We start from the raw sequence: 26,175 nt of genomic DNA on the forward strand, positions 1-26,175 counted from the left end.
GGAAGTAATTATATAATTTTCAAATTCTTTATTAATTATATTCACTTTTTGTAATACTGCACATAAATAACATACTCATTTTTCCAAATGAATTGTGTAACAAAATCAGGAGGAGCAAGGTGAGTGGTTTTTCTGTCCGTGTCATTATCTTTTCATGGGACGAGATCATGTTGAGTTCAGTTTTTTTAAGGAGAGTTTTATCATTAATTATTTGTACTTTTTCAACAGGTTCCTACTTTTCAGGTCTTATTCTATTCATTAATTTCCAAAAAATTGAAGTTTACAAAACAATGTGTATCGATTGTTACTATGATGAGGTGTTTATTCCGTTACTCCATTTTTTTTATGCATGTATATTGTGCTGTTAAATTTTTATCAAAATCCAAAAGCTTAAATTTCGATAGGGATCTATTGCTTCAAGTTTTCGTCTTCAATGGTAATCCATAAACGCTCATATCATATTAATTTACACTAGAATTTTTCCATTTAGAAAAATTTCACTGAAAATTATTTGTTTAAAAGGATGTTGGCAAAAGAAAATGTAGTTTTTAACACTAAATATACTTTAAAAAATTGAGTTTATCTGATATGTTTACAGTTTTGGGTTTTATTCTATAGAACAAAAAAATGAACTATCGGAATACTACGGCCTTTCTGTTGTTAACTATCTAATTACCAATTAAGAAAGAAAAATAATTGATACTTCGTGCCATATGTCAATATCGTATAAAAGTGTTGACCATATATAAACAATCGAAGAGAAGGTTTATTTTCATCAATCCCAATTTTGAAAAATAATGAGTTTAATTAATCCGGTCACCATCTTTATATAGTAATAATCGATATATATTTCTTTTTAAACTTCGATCTTTTTTAAACTAATGATATAACCTAAATTGATAAGACATCAAATGTAGGGGTCTCGAGGAGAAGTGCAAATAATTAAATAAATGATAAATATTTCCTTAAAACTAAATTTAACCCGCATTCGTCAAATGGATATAATGACAAGGACAGGAAAACTGCTCGCCTTGCTCCTCCTAATTTTGTTACAAAATTCATTTGGAAAAATCTGTATGTTTTTTTGTACAGTATTTTTTTTGTAAAGAATTTGAGAATAATTTAATTACTTTGTCTTACATTACAGCACTTTAAAGGTGTTTGGTCGCGATTTTTAAATTTTTCCGTTTTTAATGTTTACAGTGCTCCACTAATGCATTACTGATAGTTAACAAAAATTTGATAGCCAATCGTTGAGTTATATTCGAGACACGAGTTCATAATGTTTTGTTCTGAAAACAGAGCTCGTGTAATGTTTTTATTTTTATTATAAGAATTCCAAATTGACACCTAAAATGAATGTAAGAAACGCTTGGAACTGTTTTTTTTAATGTTTAAAACGATTGGGTGAATAAAATAATTAGCTTAAAAAAGTAATTAATTCAATGTTTAAAAAAAAACAGGAACGAGGCTTGTTTATATAACAAAGAATTTTGAGTTCTGTCTCTTGCTTACATTTCTACGACTGTCACTCAAAGTGTTGATAATAAATAGAAATACAGTACATTATAAACAATAATTTTTTTTTTTTTACCAAATTCCAAAACCATGGACCTTACAACAAATCTTTTCAAATGTCAATTAACTTTTTTTGCTTCTTCAGCTGAGATTTACTTTACAAAAACTAGAACAAGGCTAGATCTTATTGAACCTTCCTTGGGAATTTGGTCCGGTCCTAGATTAGGAAGAGCCCAATGCAGTTTTACCTGCCTTCAGAAACCACAATGTGTATCATTACTGTTCAACGAAACGACAAAGTTGTGCGACCTGTTTAACGTAATATACGATGGTGACGAAAATGGAAACGTGGAGAACTACTATATCATAAGTGGCAAAAGTACACGTTTCGGTAAGTTAATTTTGTTATGACATAAAGTTATCGGATCCATCCATTTGTGATGCTAGTACAACTAATTTACTTTTTGAATGTTACTAGCAATCTTCTTTTATTCATAATCAATTGTATTAAATATTCTAGAAACCGAAATATCTATCTCTCTAAGTTCACTCATAAAACTAGTGAAGGTATCGAACGAATGCATATTATAACGTCATTTTAAAAAAAACCAAAGCCAATTCAGAACTATTATTAAACTACATGTATTTTCCTTTCAGTCTTTATGTATACCAATAGTGTGCAAGAGAGTAAAGCTACTGGTCTGCAAGCTTGAGTTCAAAACCCAATTATCGGATTGGAATTATTATTTAATTCATTATTCAGATATATAATAATAAAGGTTTCAAAAATTTGAATGAAGGGAAAACATTTGGCTTCTCTGTTGGCTTCTATGTTATGTTATACATTAAACGTCAAAGAACTAGGTACGGTTGTAATGGTATAAATGCCTAAAATTCCAACATTTTTCAAGTTGTTTATGATTAGTAAATAGATGCATAATTACGAATATGATGTCAAGTGTAAGCGATAAATCCGTAAAAATAATCGTGCAAAGCGTTCCTAAGCAACACTAGCATCTGCTAAATGCACGATGTTTACCGGAAATTAACATATTCAAGGCAATTTTTACTATAAAATTTGAAAATGTATATAGAGCGCAGTCCTCGAGCAAAACGAAACATGATTTATTAAAATATGATTAAAAAGAGAAAATATTTAAACATGATTACATTTTGCTCGAGGCCTGCGCTGATAGTTAAATTTCCCGTTTTGTGACGAGTTTTAGTGATGGATTCAGTCAGGCAGATGCGGTTATATTCGCTGTATAATCATATTATCGATGACGAAAATCAGACAATATAAGATGAATTTATCTTCAGTAATTTTCATTACAAAAAAAATGGTATCTATAATAAGTTATTATATAAATAGTGCCTGTTTGGGAGGGTAACAGTTGAAATTGACACCCCGAGAAAACCATTGTCAACCGACGCGAAGCGGAGGTTGACAATGGTTTTCGAGGGGTGTCAATTTCAACTGTTATCCTCCCAAACAGACACTATTTATTTTGTTATACTGAATGTCTTAATTTTGAAGAAAATGTTACTGCTTTTATATAGGAATAACGTGAATTCTACAGCGAACCGTACGCGCATAATTTTCGAGCATGTAACAATTTTTAATGTTACCCGTTGCTAAGTGCGTTGCTAAAGCTGAGGGTAACAGAACGGATTATGAACTGCGTCTTAAGCAATCTGATTTCAGTATTTAACATGAAAGTATAACAAAATAAATTATTATCATGATAATGAATATAGGACGTGATCCTTTTTGTTTTCACTTTAGGTCTACCGTCAACTGTATTTAGGCCTACCGTATACTGTTGAGTCATGTTTCCTTTTGTTTTCCACGTAATTGTAGGTTTTGGATAGTTTTTTCCTCATTCACACTACATACTTTGAGCTTCTTGAAACGATTCTTCGACTTGACAAATGATTAAAATCAAATATATATATTCGCCATACTTCACTCTCGAGCTCTTGAAACGCCTTCGGTAACAAAGTAGCACTTTTTTCCACCGCATAATATTCATATTTGTTTACACAACACAAGAAAACATAATTACTTCTACAATAAGTCCCATATTTTTATAGAAATGTTCGGTGAATGATCCATTCACTCAGAAAATATCAGTAAATTTCATTTGAAACATTTCAAACGCATGTACAGAACAAGTTTGTTTACATGACGTCACATTCTTTGAGTAAGGCGGGTCGTAAGTGAAATAAATTAACGTTAAGCTTAGCGATTTTTTTTACTCGACATTGTTAGAGGACTCCCGACATCAAACTTAAGGTTGCTGATGTAGACTGTGATATACAATAAAATCTTTAAAATAAGTTTACATGACACATCTTCAATGCTTAAATTAATTCAGCTGACAAGTTGATGATAACGATATAGAGGTTCTATAGGCCTACGGTCTGACATTCACACATTGCCGCGATCATGTCGTGGGTTTGCCGTTTAGTCAAATGTACATGTATGTATTTTTCATTTTGTTAGTTTTACTATTTTTCTGCATCAGTGAATATATTTTTTTGCAAGCACAGGTTCATTTACTTTATGTTTTAATATGTACAAATAGTATTTGTTCCGATAAAGCCGATGATAGTCTACAAACGTATATTCATGCGTTGAAAGCGCTATATTTACCATTAGTATTTAAATTGAATAAAATCCATGCAAACAAGACTTTATTACTTCTGTATTGTTTGCACAAACATGAGAGAGAGAGAGAGAGAGAGAGAGAGAGAGAGAGAGAGAGAGAGAGAGAGAGAGAGTTTAAACAACGTAGTGTATGTAAGAATTAATCTTCACAGAGGCACTAAAATCATGACATCAAACATCACAAATACTGCAAAATACGTTATTGTTAGACGCATGTTTCTTGAAATGAAAAACAATTGAACGAAAATGGAAGAGCACATGGTGCAGCTCGCAGACTGATTTCATTGACAGGCGATTGACTTTTGGATGGATCGATTAAACCACAGTGTGCATTATCTATGGTTAATTATAAAGATTTAAAAGTATTTCATATCAATGAATTGCACATTTGAGAGTAAAATGACTATCATTTATCAAAAACTAATGAACTCGTTTGTTTGTTTCTTGGAACAAATGAAACCTAAAATATTATACGGCGCGCGGTAAAAATTGTACATCACATGTAAGTTATAAAGAAAAAAAATATTTAAACTCATTCTAAATATACGAAACTTTATATCATTCTCTTGAAGAAAGAACAACTGTCTGTGATCATGTCTTTACTTTTGATAACGGTAAATGTTATCAAAAGGGTAATGCTATTCAGTTAATGCATTGAATAAATAAACTGAATATACTACTTTTATAAATCAAGAGTATGTATTGTACCGTTTTTCCTTACATTTTGTGTCACATACTGTATATTCCTCATTTACGTGAGTACTTCATTCCGCGACTCAACTGTTTTGAATCAAATGGCGAGAATATAAAATCACAAACGCCAAACTTTTATTATAGTTTCAATTAGTTGACATATGTCCGAGAAATAAAAGCGAGATTTTAAAAACCGCAATATGTGCTTCTTGTGATTTTACGCGGAAATTAATTGATTTGAACATATTTTTATTGTACAAAAATTACAACAGGGATTGGACACAAGTACAAAAACTTAGATCGCCCTCTCCCAATACAAGAATATAATACAGTAAGAATAATGTATACACAACATGTAAGGTCAACAGACCATATGACAGTTATATATAAATTTTCAATGGTGTACAAACATCAACCAAATCTTTTTGTACCTTTGATATAACGATAAACTAGAGAAAATAAATGTTTGTTTTCGCTGACACTGATTGCATTGTCGCCCCAAAGTAGGACATATGTATTTTAAAAACAATATTTAAATTTACAATATTGAAAATTTCATTAAGCATAATATTTCTGGCCTCTTTATATTTATTACAAGTGAAAAAATAATGATAAGTGTCTTCGAGCTTATTCATTATACTGAATGTCTTTATTTTAGAGAAAATGTTTCTACTTTTATATAGAAATGACGTAAATTCTACAGCGAACTGTACGCACATAATTTACGCGCATGTAAAAATTCGTTGTGTTACCCGTTGCTAAGTGTGTTGCCAACGCTGAGTGTAATAGAACGGATTATCAACTGCGTCTAAACCATACAGATTTAAGTATTTAATATGAAGGTACAAAAAACAGTATTTAGCTACTGACTTTTGAGGTTTTGTTATATAATAATAATCCCGAAATATTAGGTACATGTAAATCTGCATGCAATTAATGTATTTTTCAATTTTTTACCAAAACCCTTTGTTTTTAAAATATATGTAATGGTAAGTGTTAATTTAAAATATATAGAAATACCAACGGTAACTACTGATCGCAACTTTGTTTGCCTTTCGGAAATAACAAAAAAAAAAACCCGTTTAAGTAAATCAATTACGGCGACGCTTTATATTTTCAGGGGACACAAAAATTCTGAATATGATCGGAAAACGCAAGATGAAAAAATCAAGCGGATTGTTTATGGCATAAATGCATTTATACTTAACGATTTCAGGCATGCATATCTCAAACAAAACTCATCGTTGATGCTGGCGAATGCGAAGACACAAACACCCAATAACAAAAACAAGTTGTTACCTTTTCAAGAAAATCCCGATTTCGTATTTTGAAACCACACTGCGAGCCTTAATCCTAACGAAACTAGTTTGGATGCAAATTGAAATACGGAAATTAATCAGATTTTTATTTCTTTTAAAAAAGATGTCAACCATTTCAAAAGAGAATGTATAAATGATGTAACGTAATTGTGAAGGCAGGTGTGTTAACATTGATTTATATATGGAGCCCTATAATTTGAGCTTTCCAGAAGCACACGAGACATTGGACTTTTCATTTACCGTGAATAGATATAAGTTAATATTTTTATGTACATAATAATGATCATTATACAACTTAACGTCTTATTTAACGTTACTATTATGAGGGATGATTCATATTAATCCCATTGCTTACGTGTATAACGTTACGATGCTAAATGCGACGTCATTATAACGTGACTAAAATGACACTCTGTTTGAGCAGTGGCACACATAAACATTATGAAGAAATTATCAAAACTGTTCTATTTCATGAAGTTACATATTAATGTCTACCTTTCAGTAAAATATCGTTCGATTCAGAGATAGGGCCATTTTTGGCATATACCGTACCTAGTTCTTTATGCAAATTCAAATCTGAATTTGCATTCAATCAAACTCATGCCGTAGCTCTAATTTCCTAACATAATTATTCATCTGAAATGAAATAATTCAAATAATCATTTTTTTTCAGTGCCAGCATCGTGCTCGGACATCCGTTCATGCTCCAACATAGCAACAGATGGAGAATACTGGATTTATCCAATGGCGGCCAATGGGAAGCGAACCAAGATCTTTTGTCACGACCTGGCAAATGAACCTTCACATTTCATCACTTTATCTAATATAAATAACTTTATTCAACATGATGCATCAAACTGGATACCATTAGATCGATTTCAACAATGCCAAGCTAATTTCAAAATGCCATTAAAAAGCGTGGAGTTCAGAAAAATTAGAATAGGAATAGAGGTCATTCAAGATTTGTACTATTATTATCAATAAATGAATGCTATGAATATTTATTATCTTCGGTCATGTTCGTATTTTTTTCGTTTACATGTTTATCACTATAAGCATTGCAACAATACCCTTTAATTCATTTCTTTTCCAATTGGAAATAAAGATTTTTTTTTAGATGTAAGATATTGAATACAGGATAATTTCATCTAGAAGAGTTAGTCTACTCTGATAGAACATAATCGTTTTCGGTTATTACTTGTTATAATTTTAAAAGGTCAAGATTCGGTGCATAATAGGGACATATAGTTTCACTAATGACCTTGCGTAAATGAAGTATTTACATTCTACTTATTTATTTAACTGCTTGCTTGTTCAGATATGATTCATGATCTTACTGCATTTAGAGTCCTTTTATGTTCTGAACAACTTCTTCATTTTTACACATTGTACCGTCTGTTTATTATTTTGTACAATTCTGCTAAGAATAACAATTGTCTATATAACTGAACTCTTGTAATTTAAAATACGCTCTAGTACATGTTATTTGTTGAATTTAGGACATGGAGGTGAACGGTACAGATTATACGTTTACGAATATATCAGGATCTCCAACAATTAGTTATGGAGAAGCCACAGATTGTAATGGACAAAAAATTTGGAACCCCTGTCCTCACTTTGGAAATGCAACCATTGACACAAGAGGAACTGGACTTATCATTCATCCTACGGTATGTCTTTATTTAAGAATATCTCAGAATAATGTTTTAAATGGCGCGCTTGGTTTTTTTTTCATGGCCTTTTTCGGCTTTCAAGTTTATTATCTATGCACCATGCCGAAAGTAGCTGTACGCACTTTTAGATTGCATTTGGCGTAATTTCTGGATGGGATACAGAAATACGAGACTTTATCCGATCAGCTGACGGTTCTCAGATATTCTTCACATGTGCTGGCTGGTGTGGTTGGTGTGGACCAATATCTGGACCAATAGGACTGCAGCATTCGACGGAATTTAGTAAGTTGCTGATTGACATGTTGACATGATTTACAGTTTCCTACAGTATGTATACTAGTAAGTTCTTGTACTTGTCTGTCTTTCTGTCTCTCTCTCTCTCTCTCTCTCTCTCTCTCTCTCTCTCTCTCTCTGTGGTGTGTGTTAAAAATATCTTTTAAAAGGACAAAAGACAAAATGGAATATTTTATTATATATAGATTATTTGTAACAAATTGTAGTGACAAAGCAATTTGATTTAAAGCATTGAAAAAATGTGTATAATTTGTAACATCTCAGTTTCAGCGATTGATGCCGAACCTGTCATTTGTTACAAGTAACGTACAGCATTCAGCGAAGCTATGGTAATAGTTGACCGAATATAAAACAATTTTTTAGATAACTGTTATACATTGTATTTATCATAGTTTTGATTTTTGAAGTTTATTATTTGCATTTTTCCATTTTCATCTGCATGCTGACTGCAGAAGTATAAATCATTCTCTTGGGCGCTTCTTTTCGAACGAAATTTTATCAAGCCGTTCATGTATATGATTTGGTTAGTCTTACAATACTTTTTGTTAATGTTTTGAATATTTTCAAAGATTTCCCAACAAGTTGTATTTTAATCTAGACTTAGATTGTCAGATCTATTTGTTAAAGTATTGTGAGTAATATTTATCTATGTTTGTTTTAATTTACCATTATATGTGTGAAATTTAGCAATTTGGAATTAAAAAAAATATCAAAACAAAGGTTGAAAAAATACGAGAATTGTGGTTAGAGATGGAAATACAAAAAAAAAACATGTAAAGAAATTAAATTAACATGTACAAAGTGTTGATTCTTCACATTAATTTTTGCAGGCATGCCATAAGGTATATATGTCTGTGTTTGATAAATACTGGCCTAAACATAAGTATTAAAGACGCCAGTTAGCATTCAACCTAGCGGAAGAATGTTTTTGCTGACAAGGTTTTTGTATCGACCACAGAACTTACAAAATGATGACTTCAATTGGGGCTATCGATAATCTTGTTTTATCTACTTGTCAGTAGCTTAGAAATTGTTTATAATGTATGTTTAGATCATACAATGCATATCGAATTAACCGAGAGGCAAAAACTTCATATGCAGGTGGGGAAGGTATTTTGATACATAAGTAAGGAAAGCTGACGATCAAAAATTGAAGTCTTCACATTAATCATATAAAGTTTTTTGTTAGGTTATCATTAATGTCTTCTTGTAGAATATTTAATTTAGAATATGAAACATATAACAGGTTTTGGCATTTTACTTATTTCAAGTTCACTGGGATATATCGAATCGACGAAAGAATTGAAGTAAAATTGTTAATTTATAATTCGTTGTCAATTAACCTAAATGTTGAGTTGAAGGCATCAGAGACTGATTTCTTTTTTCATGTACATGTACGAAGCTAAAAAGGAAAAGAGAGCCAATTAAAAAAAATCTTTTTTTTTTACTTCCAAACATGTTTTTAAACAAAATCTGATTATAAAATTCATGGCTCCTAAGGCAGGGGTTCAGGCTTTAAGGCCGAAAAAATATGACCATTTACAAAGTGAGATTTATTAAATCTTAGAAAAGTTTTCTACTCCACAACCATATAAACTCGAGAAAAACTAAATGCATGGTTATAACATCCACGAAGCCTTTTGCCTTAATTGTGCAATTCGAGGTATCTGGGTTAGGAGTTCAGGGTGCGACCAATATGGCCATATAGTGAAAATGTATTCAATAAAAAAATCTTCTTCTCTACTCTTATATACATTTGAGATAAACTTAATGCAATGTTAAGATAATCATAAAACCTTCCACCTGAATTGTGAAAAGTAATTAAATCATTGTCACTGTGTCGGGGGAGTGGAGTGGGCTCAGCCCCCCTAGATCGTGGTTAATATATGATCATATAATGAACATGTATTAATTCTTAAAATATCTTATTTTTTTCTCTACCTACCTATTATTTACACTTGCGTAAGGGATTCAGGACCCATTGGAAGGGTTAAAATGGGCACAATGTGAAAATGTATTGAATTTTGTATAATTTACTTTCACAATAAGGGGAGACAAATAAAATCCATTTTTTAAAAATAATTTTTAGGCTACGTTGTACACTTCTTAAATTGTGAAATCCACTGCCCATGGGGCAAGGTTTAAGGCTGTTTAATGGGACCCTGATAAATGTGGCTGTATAGTGAACAAGTAATTTTTAAGTCAGCTGAGTCACTCGAGTAACCTATTACCGCCATGTTTCGGGAGATTTACTTTAATTTCCTGTATATGTTTGTAGAGATAAATTTTGTGCATGTTCTTTGCATTATAAATAAAACTGAATATTATAAACGATTGACCATTTAAGGTAGCTCGCGGGTTTACTGTTTGTGAGAAAACCTACCCTGAAATTTTTTCCGCGTGATTGATAGGTGTCAGAGTTTTATATTTAAAATTTATTTGAGATTCGTCTGCGTAGTAAAAATGTTATCGTGATTAAAACACAGTGTCGGTGATAAAATCATGCAACGCCATTTCAATGAAATATAAGTAAAATGCATATCTAAGTCGAAAACCGCATTTCAAAACTATGTTCCAAACATTTAAACGATCTAGACGAATTTAATCTTACTCAACACAATAACAGAAGGGTTAATTTTGAATCAATTCATAAAAAATAATTAATATGTGTTTTCGGCCAATTTTTCGCGAAACAACTTTAATGATTTAAAAGATTTTACAAAAACCTATATTTTCATCACGACATTAGCCCGTCGTCATCCATTTGTTACATCCGAGAATTAAAAATGAAAATGCGCTGATTGAGAGCCGATTAACACATATTACAACATGCAAATCTAATTAATGTAAGGTTGTGAAGAGAAGAACATGGCTACTTTTCTTTTCATGAAACTCAATGAGTCAATCATTCAATGCAAAATAATTACCAAACAAAAATTGACATATTAGTAAGTTTGTAATCGTAACTATACGATTACTAGCTAAAGCCAAAATAATTTTAAAAGTAGATCGGTATTTGAAAATACAGAATTTATTCTTGTAAAACGAGCGAAGTTCATGCATACGGTTCAATTCAATTTATTTACAATGTACTTGTCTAAACATGATTTTAGATGAAAGAGTTCCAGCGCACACTCATACCCTATAGAACTAAATACGAAAATGTATGCTACGTATCTAAATTTTTAGAACTTGATAATTATAAGTGTTTGTATAAACTGCAATTTAGCTTTTTGAAATACTTCATTTTATGTTTTTAAAAACCATTTGTTATTTTTAAAAGAAATGTATGATTTTGCTATGACGGTCAACTCTTTACGCCGAATCCTATTGTGACGTAGGCAAACCCGCGAGCTACGTTAAGGCGTGTAGGTTTCTTTTTACCAAGGGTTACAATTCTGGCATGTAAGGCTAGGATGTAAATAATATTAGATTCTTCCGACTCGTGGTTCCTCCTCCTGATAAATAAATATATTTCAAACCAATAAATAAATAGGGGTTTAGACCTCATTATGGAGTTTTGAATGCAAAAATGAAACACTCTGACATGTCAATTGAAGGGCTATGGTACTTAAGTGACCGTCAAGTGACCGTCAAGACCTGTTAACCTCTGTTTATTTGAACATTGATGTGCACTTTCAGCCATTTGGTGAAGAATCATCATCCTAATATACATGCTATTCATTGTACCATTTAATGTTTGTTCTTTTGTTTACAATGAATTAAAGTAATTAATGTAAAACCAAAGTAACTAGACATACAGACTTCTTTGTTTAAACGAATCCTTTTTATTGAGTGAAATGTCGTGGATAATGTGTCTTAATGTGTTGGATATTACATATCATTGATTAAATAAAAGAATAACCACTTTATGCTTTGTCTTGTATGTTTATTCGTAGACATATGCCATATAGCAAATGCAAGTATATTGATAAAGAGATATTGATTTTATTAATCTTAAATATTTACAGACCAAGTATTGATATTGACCAAAACATTAATCTTATAACGCAATACAATGATTCTTGCACAAACTTCCCCATGCTCTGCAGGCACAAAACAACATTAATGTGTTCTCCTAAACATCCGACATAAGGTAGGATATTGAATCTGATCGCAAAACTTCTCGTGTTGTTTTTTATTTCAACGAAAATTTCACCTAGAAACACAAGTAAGCTTTGGTAAAGTATCTAAAATTTATGAATTTTATCTAAATATTTCATATTATAGAATATATCAAGCTTTATTTTAATTTTGAAATTGTCAAACCTTCAGCAAAGTCTCCACCGATTAATAACAAGAAAAAAGAGATGTAATTAGCAATTGATAGTAAATTTCATTATTTTTACTAGATGAGATTTCTAACAAAAATTATAACAAGCCTAGATCTTGTTGAACCTTCGTTTGAAATTTGGTACGGTGTTGTTGAGCTCTTTTCCCCCATAGTAGCCCCCTTACGTTAGTTAACTTCAATCCTAAGGTCCCTCCAAAAATTCTATATGGGATTAAGATCTGTACTTGGTGGTGGTAGTTCAAACAACTGCATGATTTGGTCAGATTTTAATTCTTTCACTGTATTTGCCCTGTGTCATGGGGCACCATTATCTTGGAAATGGAAAACAAAGTTGTCGTCATATCAAATATAATGGGCCGAAGGAATAGCAGGGTTAGTAAGGATGTTTAAAAACCAGTATCCATTTTTGATAATGTTATCCTTAAGTGGAGTTAAAAATCAAGTGCTCCCTGTACACCATTGCACCCTCGACAGTCACATCACATCACTACTGCCAAATATTATTGTAGGTACGATACAACTCTTTCTGTAAGCATTATGAGACCTTCTCTTCACAAAAACACAACTGTCATTTAAAAAAACAGCAAATCTTGACTCATCAGTCCAAAGTACAATAGACCAGTCAACCAAAGTCCAGTTAGCTCGATCTAATGCAAATAGTACGACCTACGATGAACAGCTGTAAAAAGAGCTTTTTTTCAAATCCACATGTGCTTTCAGACCACATGAAAAAAATTACATGGTATTGGTAATTAATTGTTAGATAAAGTTAACATGTATGCTTCTCTAACATCAAATGTCAAACAGATGATTTTGTAAATACAAAAGGTTTTTTTCCCTCTACATCACACCCCACAGCCTACTCAATATTCAGGGTCATGAACCCTGGGGAGCATTCATTATTGTCCCCAAGAGAGACAACTCTTGAAAACGTGCATTAACTATAGTCCGTTTCTTAATCTTACTAAAATAAATAAATTGAGAAAAGTTTTCAAAGTATTTTAATTATAAATAATACATATAACAATGAGTAAAAGGCATGAAAAAGGCATGAAAGAAGTACATTTATTTATCAAATATAGTAGGCTGGTACATGTACCTGGTGAATATTAAATGTATATTGCTTGTAGGTACATGTATAAATCTACACAACTACATTCAATTAATACACTGTGTTATGTAAACTGAAAAAAAAATACACAGGTTGTAAGAGATCTTTTTTTAAATGAATTTTCTTAAAATGAAAAATAAATTAATGAAATTGCATATATCATTCTAAAAAAATCATAATACTAATTTTGAAAGTCAAATACTGAGTTAAAAGAAAGATCAAGAATTAAATATTCTTTGTTTTGTAAACAAAGCGCGAGTCTTGTTATTATTTACATATGTGTTTTATTGGTGTAAGTTTCATTCAAATGTTGCTTTTTTCTATTAATAATATCATTAATATCATTTATGATCACATCGAATCATTATGGTAATTTCATACTTTATATTAATTGTAAACAAACATATGACTCCAGCTTTGTTTACATAACAATAAATTCTTACCCCTGTATCTATCTTATAACTTGACTTCTAACATTCAAATTATGGTCAATTATTCAAAATGTGCAAGTAAATCATTTTATGCATAAAGAAATTGAAAACAAAATTTTGATCTAAAATCGTGTCCAAGTCCCTTTAAAAAAAACTTGTATAAAATAGTAAGGCTAAATTCCAATTTAAAAAAATAGCTGTTTCCAAAAATGTTATGTAACATGTATATGAAATGTAATATAAAAACATATGTTAGATGGATGGATAGGAAAAATATGAATTAAGTGCACTCGATAAAAAGTTTGCTGGTATTCATTATGTGAACACAATTCATCCAGTAACATTTAAAGTTATGCAACATAAATAAGAATGTTATGAATGATGTGTATAGAACAAATTCTTCTGTGGTTGGCTCCATAAATCTTGAAAAGATGGTGTGAGTTGGTAAAAAGGCAGAATAAGGTTCCATTCTAATCATCATGCATTCCATTCAAGGAATATTCATTAATGTCATGGTCTGGAAACTAAAATATAATAAACATAAAGTGTTAAGAGAATTACATGTAATTTTTGCAAACATTGTGCACTCATCAAATACTTACATGTATATATTCAATGAAGTTATTTATGGAATGTGCAATTACTAACAATGTAATCTTTTCTAATATTGTACATACATGTATTACATCATTTTGCCACTAATTTTAAACCCAGCTGACAGTTTCTTTTTGTTATATATACAGCGTCAAAAGATAGTTGCATCATGTGCATGTACTTTCAGTAATTTTAAAAGCTACTACAAAACACTTTAAATTTGTCAAATGATTTTACCAATGGTATATGTACGAATATACCAGTAAGTCACAAGTGATATATACTTTTTAAAGCAGTACAATGTATCACTTATATGACAACATCAGGAAACATCAGGAAACCTGGCTCAATCAATTCTGCACACACATGATAAATGTAATGAATGTGTAACTTCAATGGTGTAACTTCAAAGATATTTAGATATCCAGTGGACAGAAAGATTGTCTGTATGAGTTTCAACTATCAACATTCTATGTACACCAAAATATGATTGCGTCAATAACAAAAACTAATCTGAAAAACATATTTCCAGCATAAGAAATTCATGGGATTTCTGCAAATCCCATTTTCTCAAAGAGTGTAAAGCACATCTCTTAAAGTTTATAATATTTTCAAACTCCTGGTATTCCTTTCAGAGGTTCCCACCCCTTAAAATACAGATAATCAAGTAGCTGCAGATCTGTAGCTCTCTGGTTGAAAAAATTCGGATAGTCTATCCGAATTTTTTCAACCAGAGAGCTACAGATCTGCAGCTAATAATCAAGCAGATTTGCAACAAGATGCCCAAATAAACCTTTCCCTTTTACACAAGACATTGTAGCTATTTAGATGACCTTGCTTGGCTTTCAATCAGCTTAAACCAAATATATCTACATATGGAAAACAAGTTGTAAGTTTATTATATGACAAAGAAGTACCTTCTGGGCTTCAGCAGACTTGACTGGGTCATTAGCAATATCAAATTGACAATATTTTCTATATTCCTGATCTTCATATCATCTGGAAGCCGCAGGTAAACCTGTAGATTAGAAGAAAAAAGATACACTAGCTATCATTACAAAGCTAAATGCTGTCATTATCAAACAAAAGGGTGTGTCCTAGATTACACTTTTTTATGGGCACATGCAGTATCTGAGACATGGTCAAAACATTACCATGATAACAGCTATAACAACTCATTAAGTGGGAAATGACATATAACTATAAAATTTGTTATGGCTTTTCATACTCTCTCTCTCTCTTTCTCTCTCTCTCTCTCTCTCTCTCTCTCTCTCTCTCTCTCTCTCTCTCTCTCCATGATCTCTCTTAACATCTTTGTCAGCAATATTTCTAGTGCAATGTGGCATTATTGAAATATATATATATGGTTCATGGAAGCTAGGCAATCAATAACAATTACATGTACGGTACACTGTAATTACACACACACACACACACACACACACACACACACACACACACACACACACACACACACTCTCTCTCTCTCTCTCTCTCTCTCTCTCTCTCTCTCTCTCTCTCTCTCTCTGAGTCTACTATCTCTATCTCATACTCTCAATCGTATAATGTTATATTTACAAAACAAACGCAGACCCTTGATTCATAAACACTCTCATCGTTAAAAGATAAATAAGACATAAAGTTAACAGTTTGAATGAGATACAGATATCAAAACCACATGTACAGTGTACATTGTACGTGTCGAGGAAATTCTGTATGGAAATGACTGAAAGCATGATTGACACAAACTCAATATTCTAGGAAAAACATACAATATTTTTTAACGTATGCTACGTAACAATATGTGTAAAAACTGACTATAATACACCTGCATACACATTTCATACTAAAACATGTCTTTCAAGTCACATTTCACAACGACCATTAATTATCGACATTTTTGTAACACTTGTACTAGACTTAATGCATTGTAGGCTTTTAAAAGAGTTTTTGAGTAGTTTAACAATGTAAGTAAGTGTGTTCTTACTGACGAATGACTACTCCTTAGCACGTTTTAGATTATTGACAAAATCGAGGATTGCTGTTCAGACTGTTTCATGCTGAACAAAATTTAAAGAGATAAGGCTAATCACCCCAAACTTCGACTTCACATTAATAAACAATTGTTCTGCAATTTTAAATAATTTAAAAGCTTGCCAATATAAGAAACAAAAACTTTTACTTACTTTTTCCATTTAAACTCCTCTCTCGATTTTCACGAGTATGAGACTGGTCTCGTTAAAATCCCGAGATATACGAAGTTTTGACTTTCTCGGGTTTGTTCATTCTTTCGTGAATATAAAAACCAGAAAGGTTCCGATTATGCTAATAAGGCTGTGAGGTGTGACATGTCTTAAAATATTTTGGAAAAATATTTTCGAGAAACGAAATAAACTTTGAAAACTTGGAAATTCATGACGCTTTTACTTTTTTTCGAGCCCTTAAATGATTTGGCAATTTTTGTGCTAAACAAATAGGAATATCTAACATCTCTAAAATTTTGAACTTAATATCTTATATAGTTTATGAAAACATTCAGAGACAAACCGACCCGCTGGAACTAATTAAAAGGTCAATATCTAAAAAAAAACAATAAATGACTCACCAATAAAACAATCCGATAAGGTACAGAACATTATCATTTCAATCTAAAAAAAAATCCTAAAAAGGATGAGCCATTTTTGAGAAAATGCGTGCAAAAAAATGAAAAGAAAAAGAAACCGAAAAATAACAATCAAGTCTTATGTTGGAAACAAAGGACCTTAACAATAAGGAAAATAAAGGCTAAGCATGAACTTAATGTAAAAATGCTTCCACTGTAGGCAGTTTGGCGCTGAGATATGTCAATAATGATGGAAAGGGACTTTCAAGAATTAAAAAAAAATAATAACTAAACCAGAAAACCATAAAGATAATGAATTATCATAACTCATCAATGACATCCTTCGGCCCTGTCTTGATTTCGCCCAAAGTTGTGTTCATAGAAAATGATTTCAATTCGACCAGTCTTAAATTTGCCCACTAACAACAAATGCGAGAGAGACAAAATTAAAGCGGGGCGAATATTTTCCTGTATTCAGCAACCTTTACGATAACTTTTTATTGTGATTTAACACTGACATCCTTTGAGGTGGAGACACTGAATTTATTCCAATCAGGCCCATTAAACACTTTACAAAGAAGTGCATGCTGGGAAAGTTTAAGAGAATATTGTCACATCCTTTTGTTGGTCACTTTATCTCGGCAACATAATAATAGGAAGAAACAAAGCATAAACAGAAGGGTGTTCTGAAGATAATATGAAGACTTTAATATGAATGAAAATGAGAAACAGAAGAAAAACAGTAAGACGAGAGACCTTAATAAGAAACAATGCGAAAATTATGATGTCTTCCTTTGGAAACGGGCACCTTGATTATACTTAAAATGATCGGGGTCTTTTGGAGAAGTGCAAAACGTCAATGATAAGTCTCTTCTCAAAAAACTGAAATCAAATTGCATTCGTTTCATGGAAGAATGATGACACACACGGGTAAAATAATCGCACTGATCTTAATTTTGTAACGAAATTCATATGATAAAAACAACTGGGTGTGTTATTTCTGTTCAGTATTACAAAAATGATTATTATTAGCAACAGGAATGATATATCAATTTTCATTAATACGAATGTTAAATATTCAACAAAGATGTCTTTGCAATTGTCAGGTATTTTCATTTTGCTTTTCCAGATGAGATTTACCTTTAAAAAAATAAGGTCTTGTTGAACCTTCCTTATGGAAGGTTCAAAGCTGTTTAATTGACCCTGATAAATGTGGCTGTATAGTGAACAAGAAATCTTTAAGTCAACTGAGTCACTTGAGTAACCTATTACCGCCATATTTTTGGAGATTTACTTTAATTTCCTGTATATGTTTGTAGAGATATATTTTGTGCATGTTCTTTGCAATATATATATAACTGAATATTATAAAAGATTGACTATGAAAGGCCTGCAGATATCTTTTTACCAAAAGGTTACAATTTTTTGGCATGTAAAGCTAGGATATAATGATATAGGATTCTAACGACTCTTGATTCCTCCCTTGGATGAATAAATGTATTTCGAACAAAGTTTAAACTCCATAATGCAGTTTTAAATGCAAAAATGAGACACTCTGACGTGTCAATTAAAGGGATATAGTACTTAAGTGAATGTCAATACCTGTTAGCCTCTTGTTTATTTGCACTTTGAGCAATTTGGTAAAGAATCATTATCCTCAAATGCATGTTATTTATAGTATCATTGTTTTGTTTTCTTTTTGTTTATAAAGTATTTGAGTATATGAATAACCAAAGTAACCAGACACAAAAGACTTCTTTGTTAAAACGAATCCCTTTTATTGAGTGAAAGGTCATGCATAATGTGTTGTTAGGTGAGACATATTATGGTTTGAATAAATATAGGTAAGAATAACCACTTTATGCTTTGTGTTTTATGTTTATTCGTAGACTGTGTCCATATAGCAAATACCAATATATTAATAAAGAAATATGGATTTTATTAATATTTCCTGAACAAGTATTTAAAATGACCATTACATTAACCTTATTACACATTACAATGACTATTACACAGCCTTCTCCATCCTCTGCAGGCAAAAAACAACATTAATAGCCAATGTGTTCTCCTAAACATACGACATAAGAAGAATAATGAATCTGATCGCAAAACTTCTCGTGTTGCTCTTTACTTCGACGACAATGTCACCTGGAAACACAAGTAAGCTTTTATAAAGTATCAAAAATTTATAAACATTATCTGAATATTTCATATTATAGAATATATCAAGTTTTATTTTAATCTTAAAATTTTTTAACAATCAGCAAATTCTAAACTGATTGAAAAAAAGGAACGGAAATATAATTAGCAATGAATTAGAAATTTTATTATTTTTTCTAGATGAGATTTATTTTACAAAAACTATAACAAGGCTAGATCTTGTTGAACCTTCTTTGGGAATTTGGTCCGGTCCTAGATTTGGGACATCCCAATGCAGTTTTACATGCCTTCAGGAACCACAATGTGTATCGTTATTGTTCAATGAAACGACAAAGTTATGCTATCTTTTCAACGTAATATTTGATGGCGACGAAAGCGGAGATGTGGAGAGTTATTGGGTCATCAACAACGGAAACACACGTTTTGGTAGGTGTACAGCAATCTCGACTTCTCAATTATAGTGAGAAATAAATAAATATAAAAAATGTACAATGTAGATAACTTTGATTGGTACCTTGTTAGCTGTAGGTTTGCAGCTCCCTGTATAAAAAAAATTGTACTAATATTTGACTTAAAAAGTTCCTCGGACATTCTTCTCCTGCTATCGTCATTTTACTTGCACTTGATATTCTTTTAATCACCTTCATCAGGCCCATAAAGTGAAGTAGTGCACTGGCGATATGCATGTGAATTAAACATACTTCATTTTTGGTCGATTATCTTGTTTAAGAAAAATAGTCTAAGGCAATTTAAGCAATAATATCAGTAAAAGCCCGATTAATTTAATGGTACTAATAAGAAATCAGTCTTGAAATAGAGCTAATTTTTGTGTCGTTAATTGCAACTTTTTACCTTCTAATACGGAACTATAGCTCCCAGGTTGTCCATCCAATTTGTTTTTCAGACCAGGAGCCAAAGCCCAGCAGCTAATACCTTGTCTAACTATTGAATAGAAAAGTATTAAACTATCATCAAAATTAATAAAGGAGTTTAGTCTAAAATACAATTAAACATTAGGTATAAAAAACAAACGTTTCATCATATGTTCACAAACATAATGTATACTATCGTTAAATGTAACTACTAGATAAGATTTTACATTTCATATTGTTCTCCAACCTGCTCGATATTTGTTTTGCCTATATTTTCATGGTTTGAATAATGAAAACACATAAACTAATTTATTGTTTTTGTAGTACCAGCATCATGCATTGATCTTTTGTCTTGTGCTGAAAATACATCGGATGGAGAGTACTGGATTTATCCAATAGCAGCCAATGGGAGACGAACCAAGATCTTTTGTCATGATATGGCAACTGGGCCATCACATTTCATCACCTTAAAAAACACGAATAGCTTCATTGAACACGATGACTCAAACTGGGAAATTATTTGGCAACCATGCCGATCCAATCTTAAACCTCCATTAAAAGAAGTGGAGTTTACCAAAATTAAGATACGGATAGAGGTATTGAAACATTTTAAATTGATTATTTCTCAAGTGTATCAAATACACACACACACACACACACACACACACACACACACACACACACACACACACACACACACACACACACACACACACACATGTTAAAGATTATTTGGTAATCAAATTTATTTAATGACTTTTATTCATTTTGCTCTCTAATTATATCATCATTCCTTTTACTCTAAATTACTAGTATATTGTTTATGAGTATATCAACATCTTCAAGGGGCGTTTTTTTTTTTAAATATGTTCTTTATAAGAAACAAGCTAATGAGTAAAAGCCTTTAAATAATCATTTAGTAAGACTTACTTCTTCCCTTTCAATTAATTGACAAACCAATTAATTATGTTAATACCTTGATCATTTTACCATCCTCTCTCTCTCTCTCTCTCTCTCTCTCTCTCTCTCTCAAACACACACACTTACACTTCAGCAACACACTTTCTCTCCCTCAAACTCTCTCCTCATCTTTGTATCCTATACGGCAATTTTTGCAGGCAAGGAAATTACAAATTCTATGTACATTTGGTACGAATTAGTACATGTAAATTATAAAGGACTGTTTTTTTTTTACTTATGAATAAAACAATGTACGATAACTGTAAAATATATAACTCATTTACATAAAGAAAAATGTTATTATTTTTCAAAATATGTACAATTGTTACTTCTTTATTGATTTTAACATAAATACTGTTTTGACCACTAGCAGGGGCATTATTCTTATGCGATATTTCCTTTTAATACAAGAATAAAAATATGATTTGTTTTTTTTTTTGATGATCAGTTACGTGTATGCGTTCGTACTCTTTTTACTATTTTTATGATAAATTATATCAATCATTGGATATTGAAGTTTGAAGACTACAATTCAAATTCCGTTTGCTTGCCCTTTTGCAGGACATGGTGGTTAATGGAACAGACTACACGTTCACTTTTGTGACAGGATCACCCACAATTAAGTATGGAGAGACCGCAGACTGTAACGGGGAACAGTTTTGGGACCATTGTCCTCATTTTGGACATGCAATGATCGATACTAAAGGAACTGGACTTATAGTTGATCCTACGGTATGAAATTGTGTTTCGGCAACATTCTGTACGTATTGTTTCATCGTCAGTCGGAAATATGAGCGCATGCTTCGTCCAACGCAATCATTTTACTAAGAAAAATATATAAAAATGGTCCCTGGCCAACTTTGAGAAAATCATATCATACGAATAAATTCAATAGTAACAGAATTTTTATGAATACAAACTGGGTTGAAAAACTAAGTACGCTTTTAGACTTATATATGGTATAAACATACTGTGAAAGGTTAATATACAAACACAAATTGGATAAATATATTACATGTAATGTCAGATGATGGATATGTTTGCCTTTTTCAGGTTGTATTTGGTAAAGTATGGGGATTTGAAACTAGAGCGACCGATTTCCTTCGGTCAGCGGACGGTTCTGAGATATCCTTCTCTTGCGCTGGATGGTGCGGTGGGTGTGGTCCAGTGTCTGGACCGATCAAGCTTGTTCATTCTGTAGAATTCAGTAAGACTAGATGATATCCCACGCAATTTACACTTTACACGTTAATATAATTCAATGTTTTATATTTTAAATCATAGTTTGCGAGGGTTGGGGTGTATATACTGTGTCTGAATTTTTCCTAATTGCTTTCTTAACCTATTTTTAAAAAATGAAATAAAAAACAACAAAACAACTGCATGGCTTGACATAAGATGAGCAAGCAAGGATGAAAAATCTAAACTGAAATGGGTGATATAAACATGTAGGTGGACCTTAACGTTTTTTGTTGCAACAGACTGGAAAATAATAAACGGAGTTTTTTTTTTTTTTCAAATTTATGACAGAGTATGTATTTAGTGCGTCGTATCTCTAATTTCGACGGTTCTTTTGGTCAATTTTACTATTATTTATATCACTGCCCCATATAAAAATTTCCTTTAAAAGCATATTTTGAAAAAAAAATATTTGGGAGGGGGGATTGCCCCTATTCAACTTTCCTGTGTCAAGCATGCATCATTTATTCATACGGACGTTGAACAATCTGTTCAATGTTTACAGTTTAATGTCTAAGGCTTAATTCTAATCTAACGTGGTTTAAAAATGCAAGAAAAAAGACGCTTTTGTAAGCATATTTAATTGCATATTTTAAATTAAAGTTGTCAGATTCAAAGTATCTGTCCGATGGTTAATTCGTCCTACACTTTCCGCCATGTTAAATAGTCAACCCTCGTTCCTGGACACCCCGTTTCAGAGAGTTCTTTCCGTCAAAACTAAAATGGCATCAAATCGTTACAATTTATTTATAAATTAACTTTTTTTAATAACCAAAGATGTCCGATCCAAGGTATCCGCCATGCATGATGAACCCGTCATATATTTCCTTCATGATGTTAATGAGTCAACCCGCGTTCTTGGTTACCCGTTCTGGAAAGTTGTATTCCATTCTCACACCAAAGGTCGTGTTTTTGCAAGCGCTCTATCCATCAAAACTTAAATCGCGCATTCAACAGAAACGAATTGCCTTATTTTATTTATTCAATATTTGTCAAATCTGAACATCTATGTATACTCTAAGTAAGTTCCCAGTAAATATATTCATTCTTTACGTAATCTTTCAATATTATTTAAGGAGGCCGATTTTTTGGGGGGTTTTTTGCGAAAAAAATACAAAATCCAAAACTTTTTAACTGTGTGTAAATTAAACCAACTGTAGTTTATCTGCAAAGTTTCAAGAAAATCGACCGTCTGGTTGCTTTAGGGGCCATCTCAAAATACATGTATATTTTTTTTAGTAATATACACAATAGCGTGCGTTTGATGTGAAATTTTAAAAGATTAAAGCCAATGTTTCTCCATTCGTCGAGATACTGTTGTTGTCATACTAGGCAAAAACCCATCGGGAACCCTGGACCGGTAAATGTCCGGAAAAAATAAACTGGCGACCTCGAGAGAATAATGACGTATATCTCCGCTTTTTTAAGACGCATCAACTTGAAATTCGGCATGAGTGTATCTCAGACGTCACTTTTCTGAAAACTACATGCATATTCCAAATTGTACAAAAGTTAATTAATTTTTAGGCTTTTGAAGCGAGCTGGTAGGTTTTTTTTATCTTCGTTAAAGGTCGACCCCTTTCTTTATGGTTACATTGAAATTAATGTTAAACAGGCTTGGCCCCTGTGGTGATATATAGGAAATTGTCATTTTCCGCACTAAAAAGCAGATTAAAAACTTATTACAATAGCTTTTTTCTTAAATTGTAATATGTCATTGGTAGTATCATTTTCCTCCTTATATATAAAAAAATACTGAATTCTACAGTTTGGTTTTCAGTGGTGGCCATCTCAAAATATTAAAATGCACAAAATTTTGCTCTTTAGTAGTAGTAGGATTAAAAATTCAGATTGGTATTATGGATTCAATCAAAAATTTAGAAAAGTACCCTCGAGGATAGCACTGTGTATAGATTTTCAACGGCGTAGGATTTTTACCTGTTGTTTATATTATTTCTTTAAAAGCCCACCTACCGTGCAACGGAAAAAATCGTTTATAAAATTAAATTTCCCTCAAAAAATCCAATTTCTTTTATCTGTATTTTGTTTATTGTGTTCAATGTTATTAATGATATCGAAAACAATTCATAAAAAGTATAAAAACACTTTATTTTACTAGAATGTGCAAAAACATGCGCAATGAAAACTAATGTCGGTCTCCTTAATTTCAAGTATACATTTTGATGCTAAAGGCTATTGACTTGGGTTCACCAAAGTGTGCCCGCCACTTTCCTCTTATTTTTGCTATTTCGAGCTGGTTTATCGAAAATGAAAATAGGTTTTTGATCAATTTTACTATAGCTTATGGACAACATTTTACCCGTGTTGATGTACCAAAGGTGTAAGCAGTTACTGGTTTTTTAGTTTGTTGGCAAAAAAACTTTATTTATAAGTATAGATAATCTTTAATAAATAAACAAATTAACCTTGTAACAATGTTGAAACTTATTGTTAATAACAAAAACAAAGGATGTGTAAAGTAACTTTGTTACATTTCAGTTTCAGCTACGGATGCTCAACCCATTGTGTGTCACAAGTGAAAAAGATTTTTCATATACAGTTTGGTAGGGCGATGGTTACAAAATTTATAAATATAAATAACATAAAAGGTGATATGATTATCACATCTATGTTTAACAGATGCCTGTGCACATGCGTAGATTGCTTTGTATGATTTATTTTTGTGAAACGTTTACTTTTTTCCATTTATTTTTATAATTGATAGGGTTTAAAAATGATATTTATTGTTACAAGCAATGGGATAAAAAAAAAACTGTTGTAAATGGTAGAATTCAAATGATACATTATATTTTAAAGATTTGGTATGATTAAATGTCATTGATTATCAATCTAAGGGTTTTCATATTTGTTCATAAGTCACATTTAAATTCTTATAAGAATTATCTTTTTACCTTTTTAACTCTGCCTTTCAATATTTTTTTCAGCTTAAGTCTAAAAATTCTGCATTATGTATTATGGTGTAAAATTTATGTTTAGATTTGATGTACTAATAAATATATGAATGTTTTTCTGTGATTGTTTACTTCATACTTTCTTTAAAAAATCAAAACTCTTTTACAATTTCACAATGTATGGTACATATGGTACAAATGAATAAATACAAAAATAATAGTTTGTAAAGAGTTTTTAGTTATCTAGGAGAAAAAGAAAGGAAGACAGACAGGCATTCACATCCTGCACATCATGTAGATTTAAAAATAATGATCATTCTAGTTGTGATGTATATTGGGCTAAAAGACACCATAATAGCTGATGTTTAGCCTACAGTAATTCATAAATTGATTTCCAATCTCTTCCTTATTCTAAATGTTTGCAATTTCTCAACAGCATAAATTTCTGATAAAGGAATATATCAACAATTACACTACTTAAACTAAAAAAGTCAAGTTTTTGAACAGATTTGAAATAAATACATGAAAAATGTATTGTTAAAAGAATTCACAATAAGTATCAACAGGATCTGAACTCGGTATAATTTTTATTGTTATATTTACCAAAAAAGCATGATACTTTTTATAAAAAAAACAAAAAAAACATTACAAAATACCAAACCAAAAAAAAAAACCCCAAAAACATTGTATTCTGTTAAGAACAGCTTTTCAATTCTATACCAAATACCCTGAACTTCAGGACATTCTGTAAATAAATGTTCTATCGTTTCTATGTTTAATTTACAGAAATTACAAAGAGGAGAGTCTATAAACTTAATTTAAAAAAGATAAT

The 26,175-nt window shown here is 31.4% G+C and overlaps 2 protein-coding genes and 2 long non-coding RNA genes across 5 annotated transcripts; 2 read left to right on the top strand and 2 right to left on the bottom strand.

The window, feature by feature from the left end:
* The first annotated feature begins 1,004 nt into the window (after window positions 1-1,004).
* Window positions 1,005-9,107, top strand: LOC128181599 (A disintegrin and metalloproteinase with thrombospondin motifs 9-like). The gene is made up of 6 exons (XM_052850063.1): window positions 1,005-1,074; window positions 1,664-1,909; window positions 6,875-7,152; window positions 7,701-7,871; window positions 8,003-8,156; window positions 8,433-9,107. The coding sequence occupies exons 1-6, from the start codon at window positions 1,005-1,007 to the stop codon at window positions 8,471-8,473; spliced, it is 960 nt and encodes a 319-aa protein (XP_052706023.1). The 3' UTR covers window positions 8,474-9,107.
* A 4,338-nt stretch (window positions 9,108-13,445) lies between these two features.
* Window positions 13,446-16,938, bottom strand: LOC128181228 (uncharacterized). Of its 2 annotated transcripts, XR_008243298.1 has the most exons (3): window positions 16,785-16,938; window positions 15,516-15,616; window positions 13,446-14,528 (listed from the first exon to the last, which is right to left on the bottom strand). It is a non-coding gene; the product is annotated as an uncharacterized LOC128181228 (long non-coding RNA). The 2 variants fall into 2 exon arrangements; XR_008243297.1 differs by lacking the exon at window positions 16,785-16,938 and having other exon boundaries at window positions 15,516-15,994.
* A 2,107-nt stretch (window positions 16,939-19,045) lies between these two features.
* LOC128181583 (A disintegrin and metalloproteinase with thrombospondin motifs 20-like) lies at window positions 19,046-25,470 on the top strand. The gene is made up of 6 exons (XM_052850040.1): window positions 19,046-19,360; window positions 19,541-19,786; window positions 20,557-20,828; window positions 21,754-21,924; window positions 22,246-22,399; window positions 24,931-25,470. The coding sequence occupies exons 1-6, from the start codon at window positions 19,294-19,296 to the stop codon at window positions 24,969-24,971; spliced, it is 951 nt and encodes a 316-aa protein (XP_052706000.1). The 5' UTR covers window positions 19,046-19,293; the 3' UTR covers window positions 24,972-25,470.
* Window positions 19,743-20,693, bottom strand: LOC128181584 (uncharacterized). The gene is made up of 3 exons (XR_008243335.1): window positions 20,560-20,693; window positions 20,213-20,302; window positions 19,743-19,900 (listed from the first exon to the last, which is right to left on the bottom strand). It is a non-coding gene; the product is annotated as an uncharacterized LOC128181584 (long non-coding RNA).
* Window positions 25,471-26,175: the final 705 nt, after the last annotated feature.

Source organism: Crassostrea angulata, chromosome 4 (genome assembly GCF_025612915.1).
Source record: "Crassostrea angulata isolate pt1a10 chromosome 4, ASM2561291v2, whole genome shotgun sequence".
Lineage (NCBI taxonomy): Eukaryota > Metazoa > Mollusca > Bivalvia > Ostreida > Ostreidae > Magallana > Magallana angulata.